General features: G+C 42.4%; 1 protein-coding gene across 2 annotated transcripts in view; it reads right to left on the reverse strand.

Annotated features, from left to right (window-relative positions):
- CEP97 (centrosomal protein 97) overlaps positions 1-21,083 on the reverse strand; it is a 37,683-nt gene that overhangs the window by 14,329 nt on the left and 2,271 nt on the right. For both annotated transcript variants that reach the window (XM_005548261.4, XM_005548260.4), the window contains exons 3-7: positions 20,148-20,306; positions 18,769-18,870; positions 15,804-15,917; positions 15,090-15,256; positions 1,688-1,852 (exon numbers count right to left, since the gene is read on the reverse strand). In XM_005548261.4, the coding sequence (XP_005548318.2) occupies positions 1,688-1,852; positions 15,090-15,256; positions 15,804-15,917; positions 18,769-18,870; positions 20,148-20,306 (707 nt within the window). The remainder of the gene's footprint in view (positions 1-1,687; positions 1,853-15,089; positions 15,257-15,803; positions 15,918-18,768; positions 18,871-20,147; positions 20,307-21,083) is intronic.

Raw genomic sequence — 21,083 nt, forward strand, 5'->3', positions numbered from 1 at the left:
ACTGCCAAATTATAAATCCTCATTTGAAAGCACTGCATAGAGAAGGTTAAGAAACTTATTTTGTAATTGCAAAGACAGATACCCTCCTATGCACACATATACACATACAAAAACATTTAAATGCAGGATCTCTGATAAAGAAAGTAAATATTAAATGCTTCTGGCCGGGCGCGGTGGCTCAAGCCTGTAATCCCAGCACTTTGGGAGGCCGAGACCGGTGGATCACGAGGTCAGGAGATCGAGACCATCCTGGCTAACATGATGAAACTCCGTCTCTACTAAAAAATACAAAAAACTAGCCGGGCGAGGTGGCGGGCGCCTGTAGTCCCAGCTACTCGGGAGGCTGAGGCAGGAGAATGGCATAAACCCGGGAGGCGGAGCTTGCAGTGAGCTGAGATCCGGCCACTGCACTCCAGCCTGGGCGACAGAGTGAGACTCTGTCTCAAAAAAAAAAAAAAAAAATGCTTCTGGCAATACTTTTTCTCTTTTTTTCACTGTACCTTTGAAGGCAGATACACCTCTTAAGTATCCAAAAACCCACAAGAAACACCTACATTAAGGAACAAGTAGGTCGGGCATGGTGGCGCGCACCTGTAATCTCAGCACTTTGGGAGGCCAAGGCAGGTGAATCACTGGAGCTCAGGAGTTCAAGATCAGCCTGGGCAACATGATGAAACCCCATCTCTATAAAAAATATAAAAAATGAGCCAGGGCATGGTAGTGCATGCCTATAGTCCCAGCTACTTGGGGGTCTGAAGAGGGAGGATCAATTGAGCCCAGGAGACTGAGGATGCAGGGAGCTGAGACTGAGGATGCAGGGAACTGAGACCACCACTGCACTCCAACCTGGGTGACAAAGTGAGCCCCTGCCTCAAAAAAAAAAAAAAGCGGGCGGGCGGGGCGGGCCAAGGGCAGACACAGTAGCTCATGACTGTAATCCCAGCACTTTGGGAGGCCAAGGCGGGCAGATCACCTGAGATTAGGAGTCCAAGACCAGCCTGGCTAACCTGGCGAAAAACCACCTCTACTAAAAATAAAAAATTAGCTAGGTGTGATGGCACATGCCTGTAATCCCAGCTATTAAGAAGGCTGAGACACAATAATCGTTTGAACCGGGAGGTGGAGGTTGCAGTGAGCCGAGATCACACCACAGCACTCCAGCCTGGGCAACAGAGCGACACTATGTCTTAAGAAAAAAAAAAAAAGAACAAATATATTTTTTAAAAATCCCATCCCGTTTCCTGGTATAGTAGCTCATACCTGTAATCCTAGCACTTTAGGAAGCTGAAGCAGGAGAACTGCTTGAAGCCAAGAGTTTAAAATCAGCCTGAGGAACAAAGTGAGACCTCATCTCTACAAAAAATTAGCCAAGCACGGTTGCATGTACGTGTAGTTGCAGCTGCAGTGACCTATCTTTGCGCTGCTTTACTCACAGACCAAGAGACCAAGACTCTGTCTTTAAAACAAAAAACAAACATAAAAACCCTGTATTCCCCCCATGCCAGATTGTTTGGCTGTTTGCAGTGCACGATTCAGCTTCCCTACAGAAATTGCTGCAGTGACAAGGGGACTGAGTGTCCAGAAATGTGGACCACAGCACTTGCCTCAGGCTTACTATCACCATAGCAAAGACTCAGAGATATTTTAACTTGTGAATTCATCAGTTGTTAGAAATAAACGTGTTCACCTCTGTTTGCTCAGAATCTTCTCTAGTTTGGCATCCTCTGCAGTTTGAAGACCTAGTGTAGAAGTGAGGGGGCAGACTGTAGCCAGATATTGGACAAGCTGGATGTGCTGGCCAGGCCGATATGCTCTCCCTTTGCCTTGACTATAGAGCCATTCAGCTTTCAAGCTGGAATTGAGGAACATAAAGAAGAGGAGAGGGCACGAGAATAGTCAATATACATTGTCAGGCAACAATGATCTTCCTTCTTAACTTACCTTTATAACACCACTGGATGTTTTTCATAAATAAAATTCACTCGATTTTTTTTTAATCTACCATTCTGACTCATATTCCTCATTCTAACAATGTTTTAAACCCTTTTTCTTGCTTAGGGGCACTTCCATTGAGCTTGGACTAATGGTCCCAAATATTTTTAAATCATTTTCAAGGAAGCAATGAGTATTCTCTCCATTCACTCTGTCACACTGAAATGCCTAAATAGATGCACTGCATTTAAATCCATTAGTTCATAATGACAGTTAAAAGAAAAAAACAACTAGCCGGGCATGGTGGCATGTATAATCTCAGCTACTCAGGAGGTTGGGGTGGGAGGATCACTTGAGGTCAGGTGTCTGAGGCTATAGTGCTCTATAATCATACCTGTCAACAGTCACTGCACTCTAGCCTGGGCAACGTAGCAAGACCCTCATCTCTAAAAAAAACCAAAAAGACAAAAAAACAAACAAAAGTGAACTGGTCACAGTTAGAGGATACTAGTGAACCACCAACTCTTTATTAATTCTATCTTTCCTACACAAACTATGCCAATGCGTAACCAGATAGTTACTTCATAGTATTCCAACTAATAAAAAAAAGAATGATAGAATGTCACCATTTTGCAACCCTTAATGAATTAGCAGATTTAGGCATTGATCATTAATAGCTACTAATAACACAAGAGAAAACTAACCCTGTATGCCTCCCAACAGAACCCACTAAGTAAAAACTCCAATCACTTTTGCACCAACCTTATAGTCCTCCCCTCAAAAAAAAAAAAAAAAAAAAACCTGAATCTGAGCAAACATCCATATCCAATTTACAGAAAATACAGGAGAGAGGAACATGTCAAAGGACACACAGATATAGCTGGCAAAATGAGCAGATAATGGGAAACTCTATAGGACAAATACTCTGACTTCTTCAACTACAACCAAAAGAAAAAAAGAAAAGGGAGAGCGAGAGAAAAGAAAGCAAGGAAAATAAAAGAGAAGAGAGACAGATAGATTGAGAGATTCAAGAGAGTCATCTTGGACATCTAGCCAAGTTAAGCCTTCAGATGACTCTAGCCCCATCTGTGATCTGAGTGCAAGCCCAGGAGGCCCCAAGGAAGAACCACTCAGTCAGCACAGCCAACCTACAGAGCATGCCATAATAATATATTGCTGCTTTAAGATGCTAAACAGAGAAGAAAGAAACTTAAGAAATATATCAACCAATTGTGACATAAGGCCTTATTTGAATTCTGTTTCTAAACTACGAAATTCATTTATAAGGACTGAAAATGTAAGCACTGAATATCTGATATTAGGGCACTTTGTTAAATTTTTTTTGATGTGATAATAGCATTGTGGTTGTTTCCTTAAGAGTTCTTCTCTTGGCCGGGCGCGGTGGCTCAAGCCTGTAATCCCAGCACTTTGGGAGGCCGAGACGGGCGGATCACGAGGTCGGGAGATCGAGACCATCCTGGTTAACACGGTGAAACCCCGTCTCTACTAAAAAATACAAAAAACTAGCCGGGCGAGGTGGCGGGCGCCTGTAGTCCCAGCTACTCGGGAGGCTGAGGCAGGAGAATGGCGTGAACCCGGGAGGCGGAGCTTGCAGTGAGCTGAGATCCGGCCACTGCACTCCAGCCTGGGTGACAGCGCGAGACTCCGTCTCAAAAAAAAAAAAAAAAAAAAAAAGAGTTCTTCTCTTTTAGAGACATATACTGAAATACTAACAGGTGAAATGATATCTAATCTGAGATTGGCTTCAAAATAGTATAGAAGAGAGAGTGAGTGAAGGTATAAGATGAAGCAAGGGCCGGGTGTGGTGGCTTACACTTGTAATCCCAGCACTTTGTAGGGCCGGTGGAGGATTGCTTGAGCCCAGGAGTTTGAAGCCAGCCTGGACAACAAAGCAAGACTCTGTTTTCTTTAAAAAAAAAAAAAAAAAAAAAAAAAAAGTTCAGTTTATTTAATAAAAATAATTATAAGTATTCCTTCCATGGGTCGGGCGCGGTGGCTCACACCTATAATCCCAGCACTTCGGGAGGATGAGGTGGATGGATCACAAGGTCAAGAGATTGAGACCATCCTGACTAACACAGTGAAACCCCGTCTCTACTAAAAATACAAAAAAATTAGCTGGGTGTGGTTGCGGGCACCTGTAGTCCCAGTTACTCAGGAGGCTGAGGCAGGAGAATGGCGTGAACCCGGGAGGTGGAGCTTGCAGTGAGCCGAGATCGGGCCACTGCACTACAGCCTGGGTGACAGAGCGAGACTCCATCTCAAAAAAAAAAAAAAAAAAAGAGAAGCATTCCTTCCATGGAAACATCCCTGTGGACTAAATCAAAATCATTTAGAATCTTCGTGAAATCCGCTCTAAGTTTCCATACATTCTCCTGCCAAACAAATGGCTTGTTGAAAGGTTGTACAAAAATAGGTCCAGAGTAGAAGACAATCACCAACTTTAGTATTTCCCAGCAAGCAATATTTCTAAGTTATAGATGATCTGTACCGTGGGAAGACAGAAAAGCGAAACTAAGAGACTAGACTAAGGGCTCGAGCTTGAATATTCCAGTTTAAGTATTTGTGGGGAAAAAAAACACAAACTGTAGATCATCAACTGCTATAAGATGTTTTTCCACTTTGCTTCACATGAGTTCATCAATAAAGATATCCCTACACAAATTATATTAAATCCTAGGAAAAAAACAAAATTAAAAAAAAAAAACCTCCCTGTCAATTAAAATACCATTTTCAATTAAAAAACAAAAAACAAAATTAAGACTCATTCAGCTCTAATATATTAATCTTCTTTTTTTTTGAGACAAGGTCTCTCTGCCACCCAGGCTGGAATGCAATGGCACTATCATGGTTCACTGCAGCCTCAAACTGTTGGGCTCACTCAATCCTCCCACCTCAGCCTCCCAAGTAGCTGAAACTACAGGTATGCACCACCATACCCAGCTAATTTTTTCATTTTTTATTTTTATTTTTTTAGAGATGGGACCTCACTATGTTGCCCAGTCTGGTCTTGAACTGCTGACTTCAAGTGATCCTCCTGCATTGACCTTCCCAGGCACTAAGATTACAGGCATAAGCCACCAATGCCTGGCCTCTAACATATTAATTTCAAGTCACTGGATGATGACTCCACTCTTGAAAGTGAAGGTACTGTTTACTTAAAACAAGAAGCAACAACTATTAAGAAAGGGAACTTAAAACAACCTGCTATGTGTCTTAAAAAAAAAAAAAAAAAATGTAATCCCAGCTACTAGGGAGGCAGAGGCAGGAGAATTGCTTGAAGCAAGGAGGCAGAGGTTGCAGTGAGCCGAGACAGCACCACTGCACTCCAGCCTGGGCGACAAGAGCGAAACTCTGTCTCCAAAAAAAAAAGGAGTACTGAATAAAAGGATATCTGATATTTGCTTTAAAAATACTCCAACAAAAAACGTGGAATGAAACAAGACCGGTAAAATATTGACAATTGTTGAAGCTGCACGGTGGGTACACTGATGTTCATTATGTTATTCTAACTTCCTATGTATTTGAAATATCCCTTTTAAAAAAGAATATTGGCTAGGTGTAGTGGCTTGTATCTGTAATCCCTGCACTTTGGGAGGCTGAGGCAGGATGATCCGATGAGCCCAGGAGTTCCAGACCTGACTGGGCAACATAGCAAGAACCCATCTCTACAAAAAAGTTTTAAAAATTAGGCTAATGTTGTTTTTTTTTTTGTTTTTTTTGTTTTGTTTTGTTTTTTGAGACGGAGTCTCACGCTGTTGCCCAGGCTGGAGTGCAGTGGCGCGATCTCGGCTCACTGCAAGCTCCGCCTCCCGGGTTCCCGCCATTCTCCTGCCTCAGCCTCCTGAGTAGCTGGGACTACAGGCGCCCGCCACCACGCCCGGCTAATTTTTTGTATTTTTAGTAGAGACGGGGTTTCACTGTGGTCTCGATCTCCTGACCTTGTGATCCGCCCGCCTCGGCCTCCCAAAGTGCTGGGATTACAGGCTTGAGCCACCGCGCCCGGCCGCTAATGTTTTTTTGATGGCAGCATCTGTATTCCCAGCTACTCGGGAGGCTGAAGCAGAAGAATCGTTTGAGCCTGGGAGGTTGAGGCTGCAGTAAGCTGTGATCTTGTCGCTGCACTCCAGCCTAGACAACAATGCGAGACCCTATCTCTAAAAATTAAGACGAAAAATATCTAGCACTAGGAATTTCAACTTAAATAATTTTAAAAAGGAATATTAACTTTCTCCAAGGTTTTGCTCCCATAAGATCTCCAACTAAGCAATAGAGTTATAGCTTTGTGCAAGGTCCTGTCAATAGTAAAACAGATCTAAACACATTCGGAAAGAACTCCAAACACTGAGGTGCCACACGAAGATGCTCGTCTCTCCACAGGTGTGCTTAACTCTGAGAAACGGCTCAGCCAAAGCACCACAAGGTTTGGTTACTGCTCAAATTACTCTTTTGGGTGACACATACACTCAAATCAAGATCTCGCTACAGGACATTATCAAAGAATCTAGGATACATTTCAAAATGGAGAACTTTAACCTGGGGGTTCTTAGCAAATAACATCCAAGATGGGCAGACTTAAAAAACTGAAAACTCCGGCCAGGCATGGTGGCTCATGCCTATAATCCCAGCACTCTGGGAGGTCGAGGCGGGCAGATCACATGAGGTTGGGAGTTCCAGACCAGCCTGACCAACATGGAGAAACCCCATCTCTACTAAAAATACAAAATTAGCCAGGCGTAGTTGCGCATGCCTGTAATCCCAGCTACTAGGGAGGCTGAGGCAGGAGAATCACTTGAACCCAGGAGGTGGAGGTTGTAGTGAGCCAAGATTGTGCCATTGCACTCCAGCCTGGGCAACAAGAGTGAAACTCCATCTCAAAAAAATAAATAGTCAATGGTAGCTTCATGGGGATAGCACTGAATCTATATATTACTTTGGGCAGTACGGCCATTTTCACAATATTGATTCCTCCTATCCATGAGCATGGAATGTTTTTCCATTTGTTTGTGTCCTCTCTTATTTCCTTGAGCACTGGTTTGTAGTTCTCCTTGAAGAAGTCCTTCACATCCCTTGTAAGTTGTATTCCTAGGTATTTTATTCTCTTTGTAGCAATTGTGAATGGAAGTTCACTCATGATTTGGCTCTCTGTTTGTCTATTATTGGTGTATGGGAATGCTTATGATATTTGCACATTGATTTTGTATCCTGAGACTTTGCTGAAGTTGCTTATCAGCTCAAGGAGATTTTGGGCTGGAACGATGGGGTTTTCCAAATATACAATCATGTCATCTGCAAACACAATTTGACTTCCTCTCTTCCTATCTGAATACCCTTTATTTGTTTCTCTTGCCTGATTGCCTTGGCCAAAACTTCCAATACTATGCTGAATCGAGTGGTAAGAGAGGGCATCCTTGTCTTGTGACAGTTTTCAAAGGGAATGTTTCCAGCTTTTGCCCATTCAGCATGATATTGGCTGTGGGTCTGTCATAAATAGCTCTTATTATTTTGAGATACGTTCAATCACTACCTAGTTTATTGAGAGTTTTTAGCATGAAAGGGCGTTGAATTTTTTTTTAGATGGAGTCTTGCTCTGTCGCTCAGGCTGGAGTGCAGTGGCTTGATCTCAGCTCACTGCAACCTCCACTTCCCGGGTTCAAGCAATTCTCTGCCTCAGCCTCCTGAGTAGCTGGGATTACAAGTGCCCACCACTACGTCTGGCTAATTTTTACATTTTTAGTAGAGATGGCGTTTCACCATTTTGGCCAGGCTGGTCTTTAACTCCTGACCTCATGATCCACCCACCTCGGCCTCCCAAAGTGCTAGGATTACAGGCGTGAGCCACTGTGCCCCGCCAGGGGTGTTGAATTTTATCGACAGACTTTTCTTCAACTATTGAGATAATCATGTGGTTTTTGTCACTGGTTGTTTATGTGATGGATTACATTTATTGATTTGCGTTATGTTGAACCAGCCTTGCATCTCAGGGATGAAGCCAACTTAATCATGGTGGATAAGCTTTTTCATGTGCTGCTGGATTTGGTCAGTCAGTATTTTATTGAGGACTTCTGCGTTAATATTCATCAGGGATACTGGTCTGAAATTTTCTTTTTTGTGTGTGTCTCTGCCAGGTTTTAGTATCAGGATGTTGCTGGCCTCATAAATGAGTTAGGGAGGAGTCTCTCCTTTTCTATTGTTTGGAATAGTTTCAAAAGGAATAGTACCAGCTCCTCTTTGTACCTCTGGTAGAACTCAGCTGTGAATCCATCTGGTCCTACGCTTTTTTTGGTTGGTAGGCTATTAATTATTGCCTCAATATCAGAACTTGTTATTCGTCTATTCAGGGCTCTGACTTCTTCCTGGTTTAGTCTTGGGAGGGTCTATGTGTCCAGGAATGTATCGATTTCTTCTAGATTTTCTAGTTTATTTGTGTAGAGGTGTTTATTCTCTGATGGTAGTTTGTATTTCTGTGGGATCAATGGTGATATGCTCTTTATCATTTTTTATTATGTCTATTTGATTCTTCTCTCTTATTAGTCTTGCTAGCAGTCTATTTTGTTGATCTTTTCAAAAAACCAGTTGCTGAATTCATTGATTTTTTTGAAGGATTTTTCGTGTCTCTATCTCCTTCAGTTCTGCTCTGATCTTTGTTATTTTTTGCTTTCTGCTAGCTTTGAATTTGTTTGCTCTTCCTTCTCTAGTTCTTTTAATTGTGATGTTACAGTGTTGATTTTATATCTTCCCTGCTTTCTCCTGTGGGCATTTGGTGCTATAAATTTCCCTCTACACACTGCTTTAAATGTGTACCAGAGATTCTGGGATGTTGTGTCTTTGTTCTCATTGGTTTCAAAAAACTTATTTCTGCCTTAATTTCATTATGTACCCAGTAGTATTCAGGAGCAGGTTGTTCAGTTTCCATGTAGTTGTGAGGTTTTGAGTGAGTTTCTTAATCTTGAGTTCTAATTTGATTGCACTGTGGTCTGAGAGACTGTTATGATTTCTGTTCTTTTGCATTTGCTGAAGAGTGTTTTATTTCCAATTATGCAGTCAATTTTAGAGTAAGTGTGATGTGGTGTTGAGAAGAATGTATATTCTATTGATTTGGTGTGGAGAGTTCTGTAGATATCTATTAGGTCTGCTTGGTCCAGAGCTGAGTTCAAGTCCTAAATATCTTTGTTAATTTTCTGTCTTATTGATCTAATTTTGACAGTGGGGTGTTAAAGCTTCCCACTATTTTGGTGTGGGAGTCTAAGTCTCTTTGTAGGTATCCAAGAACTTGCTTTATGAATCTGGGTGCTCCTGTATTGGGTGCAAATAAATTTAGGATAGTTAACTCTTCTTGTTCCATTGATCCCTTTACCATTATGTAATGCTCTTGTCTTTTTGATACTTGTTGGTTTAAAGTCGGTTTTATCAGAGACTAGGATTGTAACCCCTGCTTTTTTTTTTTTTTTTTTTTTTTTTTTTTTTTTGCTTTCCATTTGTTTGGTAAATATTCCTCCATCTCTTTGAATCTATGTGTGTCTTTACACGTGAGATGCGTCTCCTGAGTGCAGCACACCAATGATTCTTGATTCTTTATCCAATTTGCCAGTCTGTGTCTTTTAATTGGGGCTAGTAGCCCATTTACATTTAAGGTTAATATTGTTGTGTGTGAATTTGATCCTGTCACTATGATATTCGCTGGTTATTTTGCCCATTCGTTGATGCAGTTTCTTCGTAGTGTTCATGGTCTTTACAATTTGGTATGTTTTTGCAGTGGCTGGTACCGGTTTTTCCTTTCCATGTTTAGTGCTTCCTTCAGAGTCTCTTGTAAGGCAGGCCTGGTGGTAACAAAATCTCGCAGCATTTGCTTGCTATAAAGGATTTTATTTCTCCTTCACTTATGAAGCTTAGTTTGGCTGGATATGAAATTCTGGGTTGAAAATTCTTCCAAGAATGTTGAATATTGGCCCCCACTCTCTTCTGGCTTGTGGGGTTTCTGCAGAGAGATATGCTGTTAAGTCTGATGGGCTTCCCTTTATAACCCGACTTTACTCACTGGTTCTTAACATTTTTTCCTTCATTTCAACCTTGGCAAATCTGACGATTATGTGTCTTGGGGTTGCTCTTCTCAAGGAGTATCTTTGTGGTGTTCTCTGTATTTCCTGAATGTGAATGTTGACCTGTCTTGCTAGGTTGGGGACGTTCTCCTGGATAATATCCTGAAGAATGTTTTCTAACTTGGCTCCATTCTCCCTGTCACTTTCAGATACACCAATCAAATGTAAGTTTGGTCTTTTCATATAATCCCATATTTCTTGGAGGCTTTGTTCGTTCCTTTTCATTCTTTTTTCTCTCATCTTGTCTTCATGCTTTATTTCATTAAGTTGATCTTCAATCTCTGATATCCTTTCTTCCTCTTGACCAATTCAACTAATGATACTTGTGTATGCTTCACAAAGTTCTCGTGCTGTGTTTTGCAGCTCCATCAGGTCATTTATGTTCTTCTCTAAACTGGTTATTCTAGTTAGCAATTCCTCTAACCTTTTTTCAAGGTTCTTAGCTTCCTTGCATTGGGTTAGAACATGCTCCTTTAGCTTGGCAGAGTTTGTTATTACCCACCTTCTGAAGCCTACTTCTGTCAATTCGTGAAACTCATTCTCCATCCAGTTTTGTTCTTTTGCTGGCAAGGAGTTGTGATCCTTTGGGGGAGAAGCAGCATTCTGGTTTTTTGAATTTTCAGCCTTTTTGCGCTGGTTTTTCCTCATCTTCGTGGATTTATCTACCACTGGTCTTTGATGTTGGTGACCTTCAGATGGGGTTTTTGTGGGGACTTCCTTTTCGTTGATGCTGATGCTATTCCTTTCTGTTTGTTAGTTTTCCTTCTAATAGTCATGCCCCTCTGCTGCAGGTCTACTGGAGTTTGCTGGACATCCACTCCAGACCCTGTTTTCCTGGCTATCACCAGCGGAGCCTGCAGAACAGCAAAGACTGCTGCCTGTTCCTTCCTCTGGAAGCTTCATCCTAGAGGGGCACCCACCAAATGCCAGTCGGAGCTCTCCAATATGAGGTGTCTGTCAACCTTTGCTGGGAGATGTCTCCCAGTCAGGAGGCACGGGGATCAGGGACCCACTTGAGGTGGCAATCTGTCCCTTAGCAGAGCTGAAGTGCTGTGCTGGGAGATCCACTGCTCTCTTCAGAGCCAGGAGGCAGGAATGTTTAAGCCTGCTGAAGCTATGCCCACAGCTGCCCCTTCCCCCAGGTGCTCTGTCCCTGGGAGATGGGGAGTTTTCTCTATAAGCCCCTGACTGGGCCTACTGCATTTCTTTCAGAGATGTTCTGCCCAGAGAGGAGGAATCTAAAGAGGCAGTCCAGCTACAGCAGCTTTGCTGAGCTGCGGTGGGCTCTGCCCAGTTTGAATTTGCAGGAGGTTTTGTTTACACTGTGAGGGGAAAACCACCTATTCAAGCCTCAGTAAAGACACATGCCCCTCCCCCGGCAAGCTCAAGCATCCCAGCCGACTTCAGACTGCTATACTGGCAGCAAGAATTTCATCCCTGTGTATCTTAGCTTGCTGGGCTCTGTGGGGGTGGGATCCGCTGCACTAGACCACTTGGTTCCCTAGCTTCAGCCCCCTTTCCAGAGGAGTGAATGGTTCTTTCTCACTGGTGTTCCAGGCACCAGTGGGGTATGAAAAAAAAACTCGTAGGGCTAGCTTGGTCTCTGCCCAACAGCCGCCCACTTTTGTGCTTGAAACCCAGGGCCCCAGCGGCACAGGCACCTGGTGTGCGGGGCTGCAAAGACCATGGGAAAAGCCTAGCATCTGGGCCAGAGTACACTGTTCCTCCCAGCACAGTCCCTCACAGATTCCCCTGGCTAGGGGCAGGAGTTCCCTGACCCCTTGTGCTTCCCAGGTGATGCAACGCCACACCCTGCTTCTGCTCACCCTCTATGGGCTGCACCACTGTCTAGCCAGTCCCAATGAGATGAGCTGGTACCTCAGTTGGAAATGTATAAATCACCCGCCTTCTGCGCTGATCTTGCTGGGAGCTGCAGACCAGAGCTGTTGCTATTCAGCCATCTTGCCAGCCACCCGCCAACACTTCTTTAGTGCTGGACGACCCCAGAGAGAGAGGCTACCCCAGGTGGGAGCCCATTCTTCCCTATCTCCTGAAGTCTCTGAAATTAAATGTTTGCAAAGCATTATGGAGAAAGCTCAAAAAATAATTAAATTCACTTTTTTTTTTTTTTTTTGAGACAGAGTCTTGCTCTGTCGCCCAGGTTGCAGTGCAGTGGCCGGATCTCAGCTCACTGCAAGCTCCGCCTCCCGGGTTTACGCCATTCTCCTGCCTCAGCCTCCGGAGTAGCTGGGACTACAGGTGCCCGCCACCTCGCCCAGCTAGTGTTTTTTGTATTTTTTAGTAGAGACGGGGTTTCACCGTGTTAGCCAGGATGGTCTCGATCTCCTGACCTCGTGATCCGCCCGTCTCAGCCTCCCAAAGTGCTGGGATTACAGGCTTGAGCCACCGTGCCCGGCCAATTCAAATTCACTTTAAAGTCACTTGGAATAGGCCGGGCGCGGTGGCTCAAGCCTGTAATCCCAGCACTTTGGGAGGCCGAGACGGGCGGATCACGAGTTCAGGAGATCGAGACCATCCTGGCTAACACGGTGAAACCCCGTCTCTACTAAAATACAAAAAAAACTAGCCGGGCGAGGTGGCGGGCGCCTGTACTCCCAGCTACTCGGGAGGCTGAGGCAGGAGAATGGCGTGAACCCGGGAGGCGGGGCTTGCAGTGAGCTGAGATCCGGCCACTGCACTCCAGCCTGGGCAACAGAGCTAGACTCCGTCTCAAAAAAAAAAAAAAAAAAAAGTCACTTGGAATAAAACCATTTCCACGGTATAGAAACACAGACTTTTTTATCATTATTTATCCAATCAACAAATATTTTCTACCTCCTTTAACACTCTCTTTAGTTTCAACAAACTCTTCAACCTTTAGTCTCTATCCTTATAAAATAATACCATTTATTAAGCACCTACTATATGACCAGTCCTATGTTCTATACATCATCCTTAATCCTAACATCCATGAAAGCTAGGTAGTACTACTATTCACATTTTACAGATGACGAAACTTAGGCTCAGAAAAGCCCTAAGGAACTTGACAAGGCCACACAGTTAATAGATAGCAGAGAAAAAAGTGAAGCTTTCCCCTGTCTCTCGTAACCAGGTCTCACCTCTTTGTGGGTCTCTCTTTACACCAAACCCTTTATCTCTGCCCACATCACCATGCTGCCTCTCAGACATGAAAATGTTGCCAGTACTACTCCAATAGAAAAAGTCAACAACTGTAGAGAGGATTATCCAAGTAAACCCATATTCCAGATCTAGAACTAGTCACAGTTTGAAACAAAATAAGGTTTATTCTCAGAGCAACATTAATAGCAGGAAAAAAAAAAAGCCACCCTTTCTGGTAGGCAAACTAGACCTGACATATGTCCCTCACCCTACACCAGCACCACCACTATCTAGCTCTTGGCTGCTATTCCTCACGGCCCCCTGCTTTACTCAGAAACTATGCAAAACAGCAGAGAGACAGAGAAGGGAGACACACTCTGTAATCTACCACCCATCCTCCCATCAGGAAACTCCTGAAATAACTACTGTCTGTAGTAGAGAAGAACAAAAAAAGGTGACGGAGAATGTATGTGTTGAGTCCATAATACATGTGTGTATGTACTGAGAGGAAAAAGTGAAATTAAGCATAGTAGAGAGAATAAAGTCATCTCAACTCTCACCATCCCAATTCCACTCCCTCCTTCCCATATCCTAGTTCCTTACCTCCCCTAAAGCTCTCATTCCACTGATCATGTACTAGGATCCAGAAGACTCCATTCTGCAGGGATCCCAGCTCCAAGCCACAGAAACTATTAATGATCTACAGATAGGGGAAATCTTGCTTCTGCTGCCTCACAGGTATAAGAAGGGGAGGACCTGGCCAGGTGCGGTGGCTCACACCTGTAATCCCAACACTTCAGGAGGCTGAGGTGGGTGGATCACCTGAGGTCAGGAGTTCGAGACCAGCTTAAACAACATGGAGAAACCCTGTCTCTACTGAAAATACAAAAGTAGCTGGGCGTGGTGACACATGCCTGTAATTCCAGCTTCCTAGGAGGCTGAGGCAGGAGAATCGCTTGAACCTGGGAGGTGGAAGTTGCAATGAACGGAGATCGCGCCATTGCACTCCAGCCTGGGCAACGAGAGTGAAACTCCAGCTCAATAAAAGAAAAAAGGAGAGGTGGACCAATCACCATGTCTGCTACTAGTTCCAAATTAAAACTCTGCATTTGCCCAGAGTTATCATTATAATGGGTATTTGGAGAATTCTACGATGTTACTAATACTGCCCTTACATAACTTTTGGGGCTGGAAGATAAACAGAAAATAAAATGAAAAAAAAAAAATACAGCCCCTATATACGTGAAAGATTAATATATTACAAGCTTTTGCGAGACTGATCTGAGATCCTACACAGGATCTATAACATGATGGTTTTAAGCAAAAGTGTTCCAAGCTCCAAACAACTGATTAACAAAAGAATTTTTAGAAATCAAATTGTTGTATGTAGGGCACTAAGACTACTAGCTCCAACCTCTGGGGCCGAGATTTCTTTTTTTTTTTTTTTTCAGAGACAGAGTCTCACTCTGTCACCCAAGGTAGAGTGCAATGATACAACCATAGCTCACTGTTAACATTAAATTCCTGGGCTCAAGCAACCCTCCCACCTCAGCTTCCTAAGCAGCTAGGACTATAGGTGTGTACCACCATGCCCAGCTAATTTTTTTTTTTTAGAGATGCGTTCTCCCTGTGTTGCCTAGGCTGGTCTCAAACTCCTGGGCTCAAGCGATCCTCCTGCCTCGGCTTTCCAAAGCACAAGGATTACTGGCATTAGCCACTGCACCAGGCCAATATTTATTTCTTATCCTTTTTTGGAAATGACAAAAAATCCTAAATGACCAGCACATAGTCTGCTATATGACTGCACTAATACTCTTGATTTCTAAATGCACATTTTAAGAAATACTCTATTAATCTGTAGTAAACTAGAAATGGTCTTTTCAGTAACATTTGTGATGTTAAAGAGGGCATGTTCACCTTTCCTTCTGAGAAATCACATATCCATCTAGGACTCTGAGGTTTAAGCACCAGCTGACGATGTACGGCCGATAGTCAAATCCTGGGATGGATGGTGTTGCCATCACACAAGGATTGTTCATAATCGACAACTGTTCCAATTCAGTTAAGGATGCCAAAAAAGAGATCTGGAACAAAAGATATTTTTGTTGAACAAAAGGACTATTCAGTGTCAAGCACAAGGTTTCCACTGATTACACATCTTTGGCAGCATTTGAGAATGTGATAATTTCCCTCTTGTTCTGAAAAGTGACAAGTGTCCATTGACTTCCAAAGTTTCAACAGCACAGCCATCTGTCCCTGCTGCACAAAATCCCTTGGCGAGTATCAGCACTGTTTCCTAGCAGAAATAACCCTATTTTAAAAACATCACAGCAGCCAGGAAATGCGGACAGGGAGTCTTATAAACCCTTATAATGTAGATGTCCCTCTACCATCAGTTGCCTCCCAGTGGAATGATAATTACAGCTTTACAAAGGAAATTAGACCTTAATAACCCACTGACACTAAGGAAAAGTGGAAAGAAAAATAACGATCATCTAGAGTCAAGCGTTTCATCTGAATGGCAGTTTCTTCCAAGATGCTCACAGTCTAAAAGTAAGCTCACAACTCTTTCCTGTGTCTTTCCTAGGCTTTCCAACTTCCTGAATCTCACAAAATACCCTCAAATTTTACCTCATTTAAGTCTCGGATTTCATTTTCTGCCAAAGAAAGTATAGCAAGACTTCTGGGTAGGTAAGCAGGTGCCATTCTAAGAGAGGTGATGATGTTTCCATGTAAAAGCAGGGTCTTGAAAGTAAAAACAGTATGAATTACAAACGAAAAGATTACAAATAAATTGGCCTATTGTGACAACACCAAAGTGGTACATATAAGAATAAAGGAATCTACTTTATTTTATTTCTCATCACACACAAATCAAAGACTGTTAATGCTACAAGGGTCCTTGATGATCTTCTGGTCCAACTCTGCTTTCATATCAACATCCTAACGATATTTTAAAGACTTGTCCAAAAACATATGCTTCGCATGGCAACTAGGCATGCTGTGAGATTTAAGTTATGAGACACTGAGCAATTTCTAACACACTTGTTCATTTTCTTTTAAAATATCAAAATAGAGGCCACAAGTGGTGGCTCATGCCACCCACTTGCATTGTAATCCCAGCATTTTGTGAGGCCAAGGAGGGAGGATTGCTTGAGCCCAGGAGTTTCAGACTGGCCTGGCAACATAGTGAGACCTGGTCTCTACTAAAAATCAAAAAATTAGCCAGGCATGATGGGGTGCACCTGTAGTTCCAGCTACTGGGGGTGCTGAGGTAGGAGGATCGCTTGAGCCCAAGAGGTCGAGGCTACAATAAGCCATGACTGCACCACTGCACTTGAGCCTGGGTGACAGCAAGACTCTGGTGTCTCAAATTAAAAAAAAAAAAAAAAAAGTCATTAAAACCACATATAAAGCAAATTTTCCAAAAAAGAGAGTGATAACCTACAACCATAATTGCAACTGTATTCTCTAGGTAACTAAAAACCAGGGGAAGGTAGAATGTGTTACTTGCAGATAAAGCTGACTCATATTAAGTCAGCAACAACTAAGAATAAACCCAAAACTGAACACTCAGGATTCTGATCAGATAAACAGGCTTCTATTCCAGAAAAAAAAAAAAAAAAAAAATTCAATCATCTTTGGTTCATTTGAATTCTCTTAGCATCTATCAGAACAGTATCTGGCTACATCAAATTGTTTAGAATAATTATTGCTAAAAATGATTTCTGCTAAAGTCTGGGAAAAACTGAACTAAGATACTGCTTCTAGGGCTTAATGAATATATCTGATGCTATCTGATGCTAATAATATACAGTGAGGCAACTATATTTAAAACGTCCTACATATGTTTTTCAAGACTGTGATTTCAACTGTTACTTATTTGACTGCATGATACATTCCCCTCCATAAAAAGTGCTATATGCTACATGTTTTTTCTTTTAAGTGAAATTAATTTTGACAATTAACTAACACCTATTACTTTAAAAATAGCAATCCTGAATGCAAAAAAAAAAAAAAACAAAACAGACTTAGGACCGAGCGCCGTGGCTCAAGTCTGTAATCCCAACATTTTAGGAGGCCAAGGCAGGCAGATAACAAGGTCAGGAATTCAAGACCACCCTAGCCAACATGGTGAAATGCCATCTCTACTAAAAATACAAAAATTAGCTGGGCGTGGTGATATGCACCTGTAGCCCCAGCTACTCGGGAAGCTGAGGCAGGAGAATCGCTTGAACCTGAGAGGCAGAGATTGCAGTGAGCCAAGATTGTACCACTGCACTCCAGTCTGGGTGACACAGCAAGACTCTGTCTCAAAAAAAAAAAAAAAAAAAAAAAAAAAACAGACTTGGTCAGCTCAGTGGCTCACGCCTGTAATCCTAACACTTTGAGAGTCTGAGGCAGAAGGGCTGCTTGATTCCACAAGTTTGAGACCAGTCTAGACAACATAGTAAGATCTCATCTCTGGCCAGATGCAGTGGCTCAGGCTTCTAATCAAAACACTTTGGGAGGCCAAGGCAGGAGGATCATGTGAGGTCAGGAGTTCAAGATCAGCCTGGTCAATGTGGTGAACCCTGCCTCTACTAAAAATACAAAAAATTAGCCAGGTGTGGTGGTGGGCGCCTATAATCCCAGCTACTTGGGAAGCTGAGGCAGAAGCATCACTTGAACACAGGAGGCAGAGGCTGCAGCGAGCCAAGATTGTACCACTGCACTCCAGCTCGGGTGACAGAGCAGAACTCCATCTAAAAAAAAAAAAAAAAAAAGATCTCCTCTCTACAAACACTCAAAAAATTAGCTGGGTGTGGTGATGTCCACATGCCTATGGTCCTAGCTACTGGGAAGGCTGAGGTAAAAGGATCACTTGAGCCTGGGAGGTCGAGTGAGATTCTACTACTACACTCCAGCCTGGGTGACAGAGCAAGACTGTTTGTTTCAAAAAAAATACAGACAGACTCAAATTCAGGAATGACTAATCTCAACCTCACCAAACATTATGTATATATAGTAACTAAAGCTACTAGCATTGGTTGGTTGGGCATAGAGGGAATTCCATCATGTTCAGAGAATGGTAAATAAAATTAACCTTAACTACAATGACCAGTTTAACATAAAATAAATCAGTTACAGAACTAACAACAAAAAGTTTCATACTTAATTTCTGGTATTCTAACATAATTTCTTTTTTTTTTTTTTGACACTGAGTCTCACTCTGTTGCCCAGGCTAGAGTGCTGTGACCCAATCTCGGGTCACCACAACCTCCACCTCCTGGGCTCATCTAATCCTGCTTCAGCTGAGTAGCTGGGACTACAGGCTAACACCACTATGCCCCACTAATTTTTTGTATTTTTAGTAGAAATGGGGCTTTGTCATCTTGCCCAGGCTGGTCTTGAACTTCTGAGCTCAAGCCATCCACTCACCTCAGCCTCCCAAAGTGCTGGGATTACAGGCATGACCCACCGTGCCCAGCCCATAATTCTTAGCATAAAGCAAGCAATCTGTTCATACACAGCAGGCTAATTTTTGGTCAATGAGATTACGTTCTCTTGGTATTTTGCTATAAAACTTCACAAATAACATAGAAAACATACTTACTTTCAAGGATACCAATTTAGATAGATCACCTATCTGGGATATGTTATTGTCTGATAAATCGAGATGCTGTAGAGCTGTGCAGCTATTGATCTGTTCCATGGCCTATCACAAGAAAAGCATCGCATTATTTAATGAAAACAAAATCAAAAAATAAAATTATTCCCTAGTTCTTTGCAGCTGAAAGAGTGTCTTACCTCCTCTTATTACTAGAAGCAGAGTAGAACAACTTAGCAAGAAAAAAGGGACAGTACTAACAGAATTTAGTAGATTGTCAGGTTATAAACTTACACTTTCATTATCTCTCTATGAGTAGACGGCTACCAAGTAGTTCATATCATCCAAGATCTTTACAGCTTGAAGAAACCAAAGTAATGGCCAGGCGCTATGGCTCATGCCTGTAATCCCAGCACTTTGGGAGGCCGAGGTGGGTGGATAGCCTGAGGTCAGGAGTTTGAGACCAGCCTGGCCAACATGGTGAAACTCTGTCTCTACTAAAAAAATACAAAAAATTAGCCAGGCGTGGTGGGCGAGTGCCTGTAATCCCAGCTACTCAGGAGGCCCCAGGAGGCGGAGGTTGCAGTGAACTGAGATCGCGCCACTGCACTCCAGTCTGGGCAATAAGAGCAAAACTCCATCTCAAAAAAAAAAAAAAGAAACCATAGTAATAATATATGACAGTTGGTGGTATAGAACAGAGTTTACAAGTTTAGATTAAAAGCAAACAGCCTGGATTTACATTCTGGCCCTGCGACTTCCTAGCTATGTGACCTTGAGCAAGTTACTTAACTTCTCTGTGCTTCAGTTTCTTCACCTTTATAACATGCATAATGTCTATATCTACTTCATAGGCTGTCACGAGATTGAATAAGTTAATACAGATAAATGCTTAGAACAGTAGCTCATACACGTTAATGGCTTAATAAAAGGCAGCTATTGGTATCATTTAATCTAGTCCTCTTAGCTAGCATGCCAAAAAATAAGACACAGAAATATGTATTGATTTACCCAAAATTACACAGTTACTAAGCAGTGGAAGTAGGTCTAGAATTCAGATCTTCTGACTTTTAAAACTGTATATTCTCCCGTATAGCATTAAACATTTACTTAAAGCTTAATTCAGCATGATATAGTCTCCCTCTTAAACACTCTGGTTTGATCTACTTTTTTCTAGGTACAATATAGATTCTTTGTTCACATTTAAAAGAATATTATGCCATATTATATGTTTCAAAATGAGATTTATTTTTAGTTTATTTTAATAGAGATTAAAGCTGCAGAGTAGGAATGGGTACTTTCACTTTTTAATTTGACTTATTTCTACACTGCTTGAATTTTTTTTTATGCAGAATAGTTTTGTAAACAAAAAAGAAACCATTCACCTTAAGATTATTTCCTGCCAAATTCAGCCATTCCAGATGAACTAGTTCCTTTAGCCCTTCCACACAGCCAATGCTATTATGAGGCAAATTTAATACGCGAAGCAACGTCAGCTTGGCCACACCCATCATCCGAACCAGCCGATTATTAGCCACTGATAACTGTAAAAAGGAAACGTATTGTTATTTTTAGGAATAACATATATAAAATATTTCACATTAAAGTGATTTAAAAGGTTTTAGACGGCCAAACACTCTCAAACTCCTTTTGTACATTTCACACATATTGTCTAAATATTCTACAGTATGACTATCAGTTTTTTGTTATTCTTCCTGGGCAATAGAAAATACAGATAAAGCTGAGCAATCAGACCTCCTCCAACTACTAAGACATTTAACACCGCAACAACTTGAGAATGTAAGTTCCACGAGAATAGTGTTCTTAAACTCTCAGTCAAAACTTAATACAGTGCCAGACACATAAGAGGGACTCAGTAGCCATTTCTTTTTTTTTTTTTTTTTTTTTGAGACGGAGTCTGGCTCTGTCGCCCCGGCTGGAGTGCAGTGGCCGGATCTCAGCTCACTGCAAGCTCCGCCTCCCGGGTTTACGCCATTCTCCTGCCTCAGCCTCCGGAGTAGCTGGGACTACAGGCGCCCGCCACCTAGCCCGGCTAGTTTTTTGTATTTTTTAGTAGAGACGGGGTTTCACCGTGTTCGCCAGGATGGTCTCGATCTCCTGACCTCGTGATCCGCCCGTCTCGGCCTCCCAAAGTGCTGGGATTACAGGCTTGAACCACCGCGCCCGGCCAGTAGCCATTTCTTGAATGAAAGAATGAATGAACTCTTTACCCCCATCACGAGGTAAAAGGTTACCTTAGTAACACAGTATTTTGCCAAAAGTAAAATGCTTCCTTTTCTTAACAATGCTTCCTTTTCTAA

This window comes from Macaca fascicularis, chromosome 2 (genome assembly GCF_037993035.2).
Source record: "Macaca fascicularis isolate 582-1 chromosome 2, T2T-MFA8v1.1".
Lineage (NCBI taxonomy): Eukaryota > Metazoa > Chordata > Mammalia > Primates > Cercopithecidae > Macaca > Macaca fascicularis.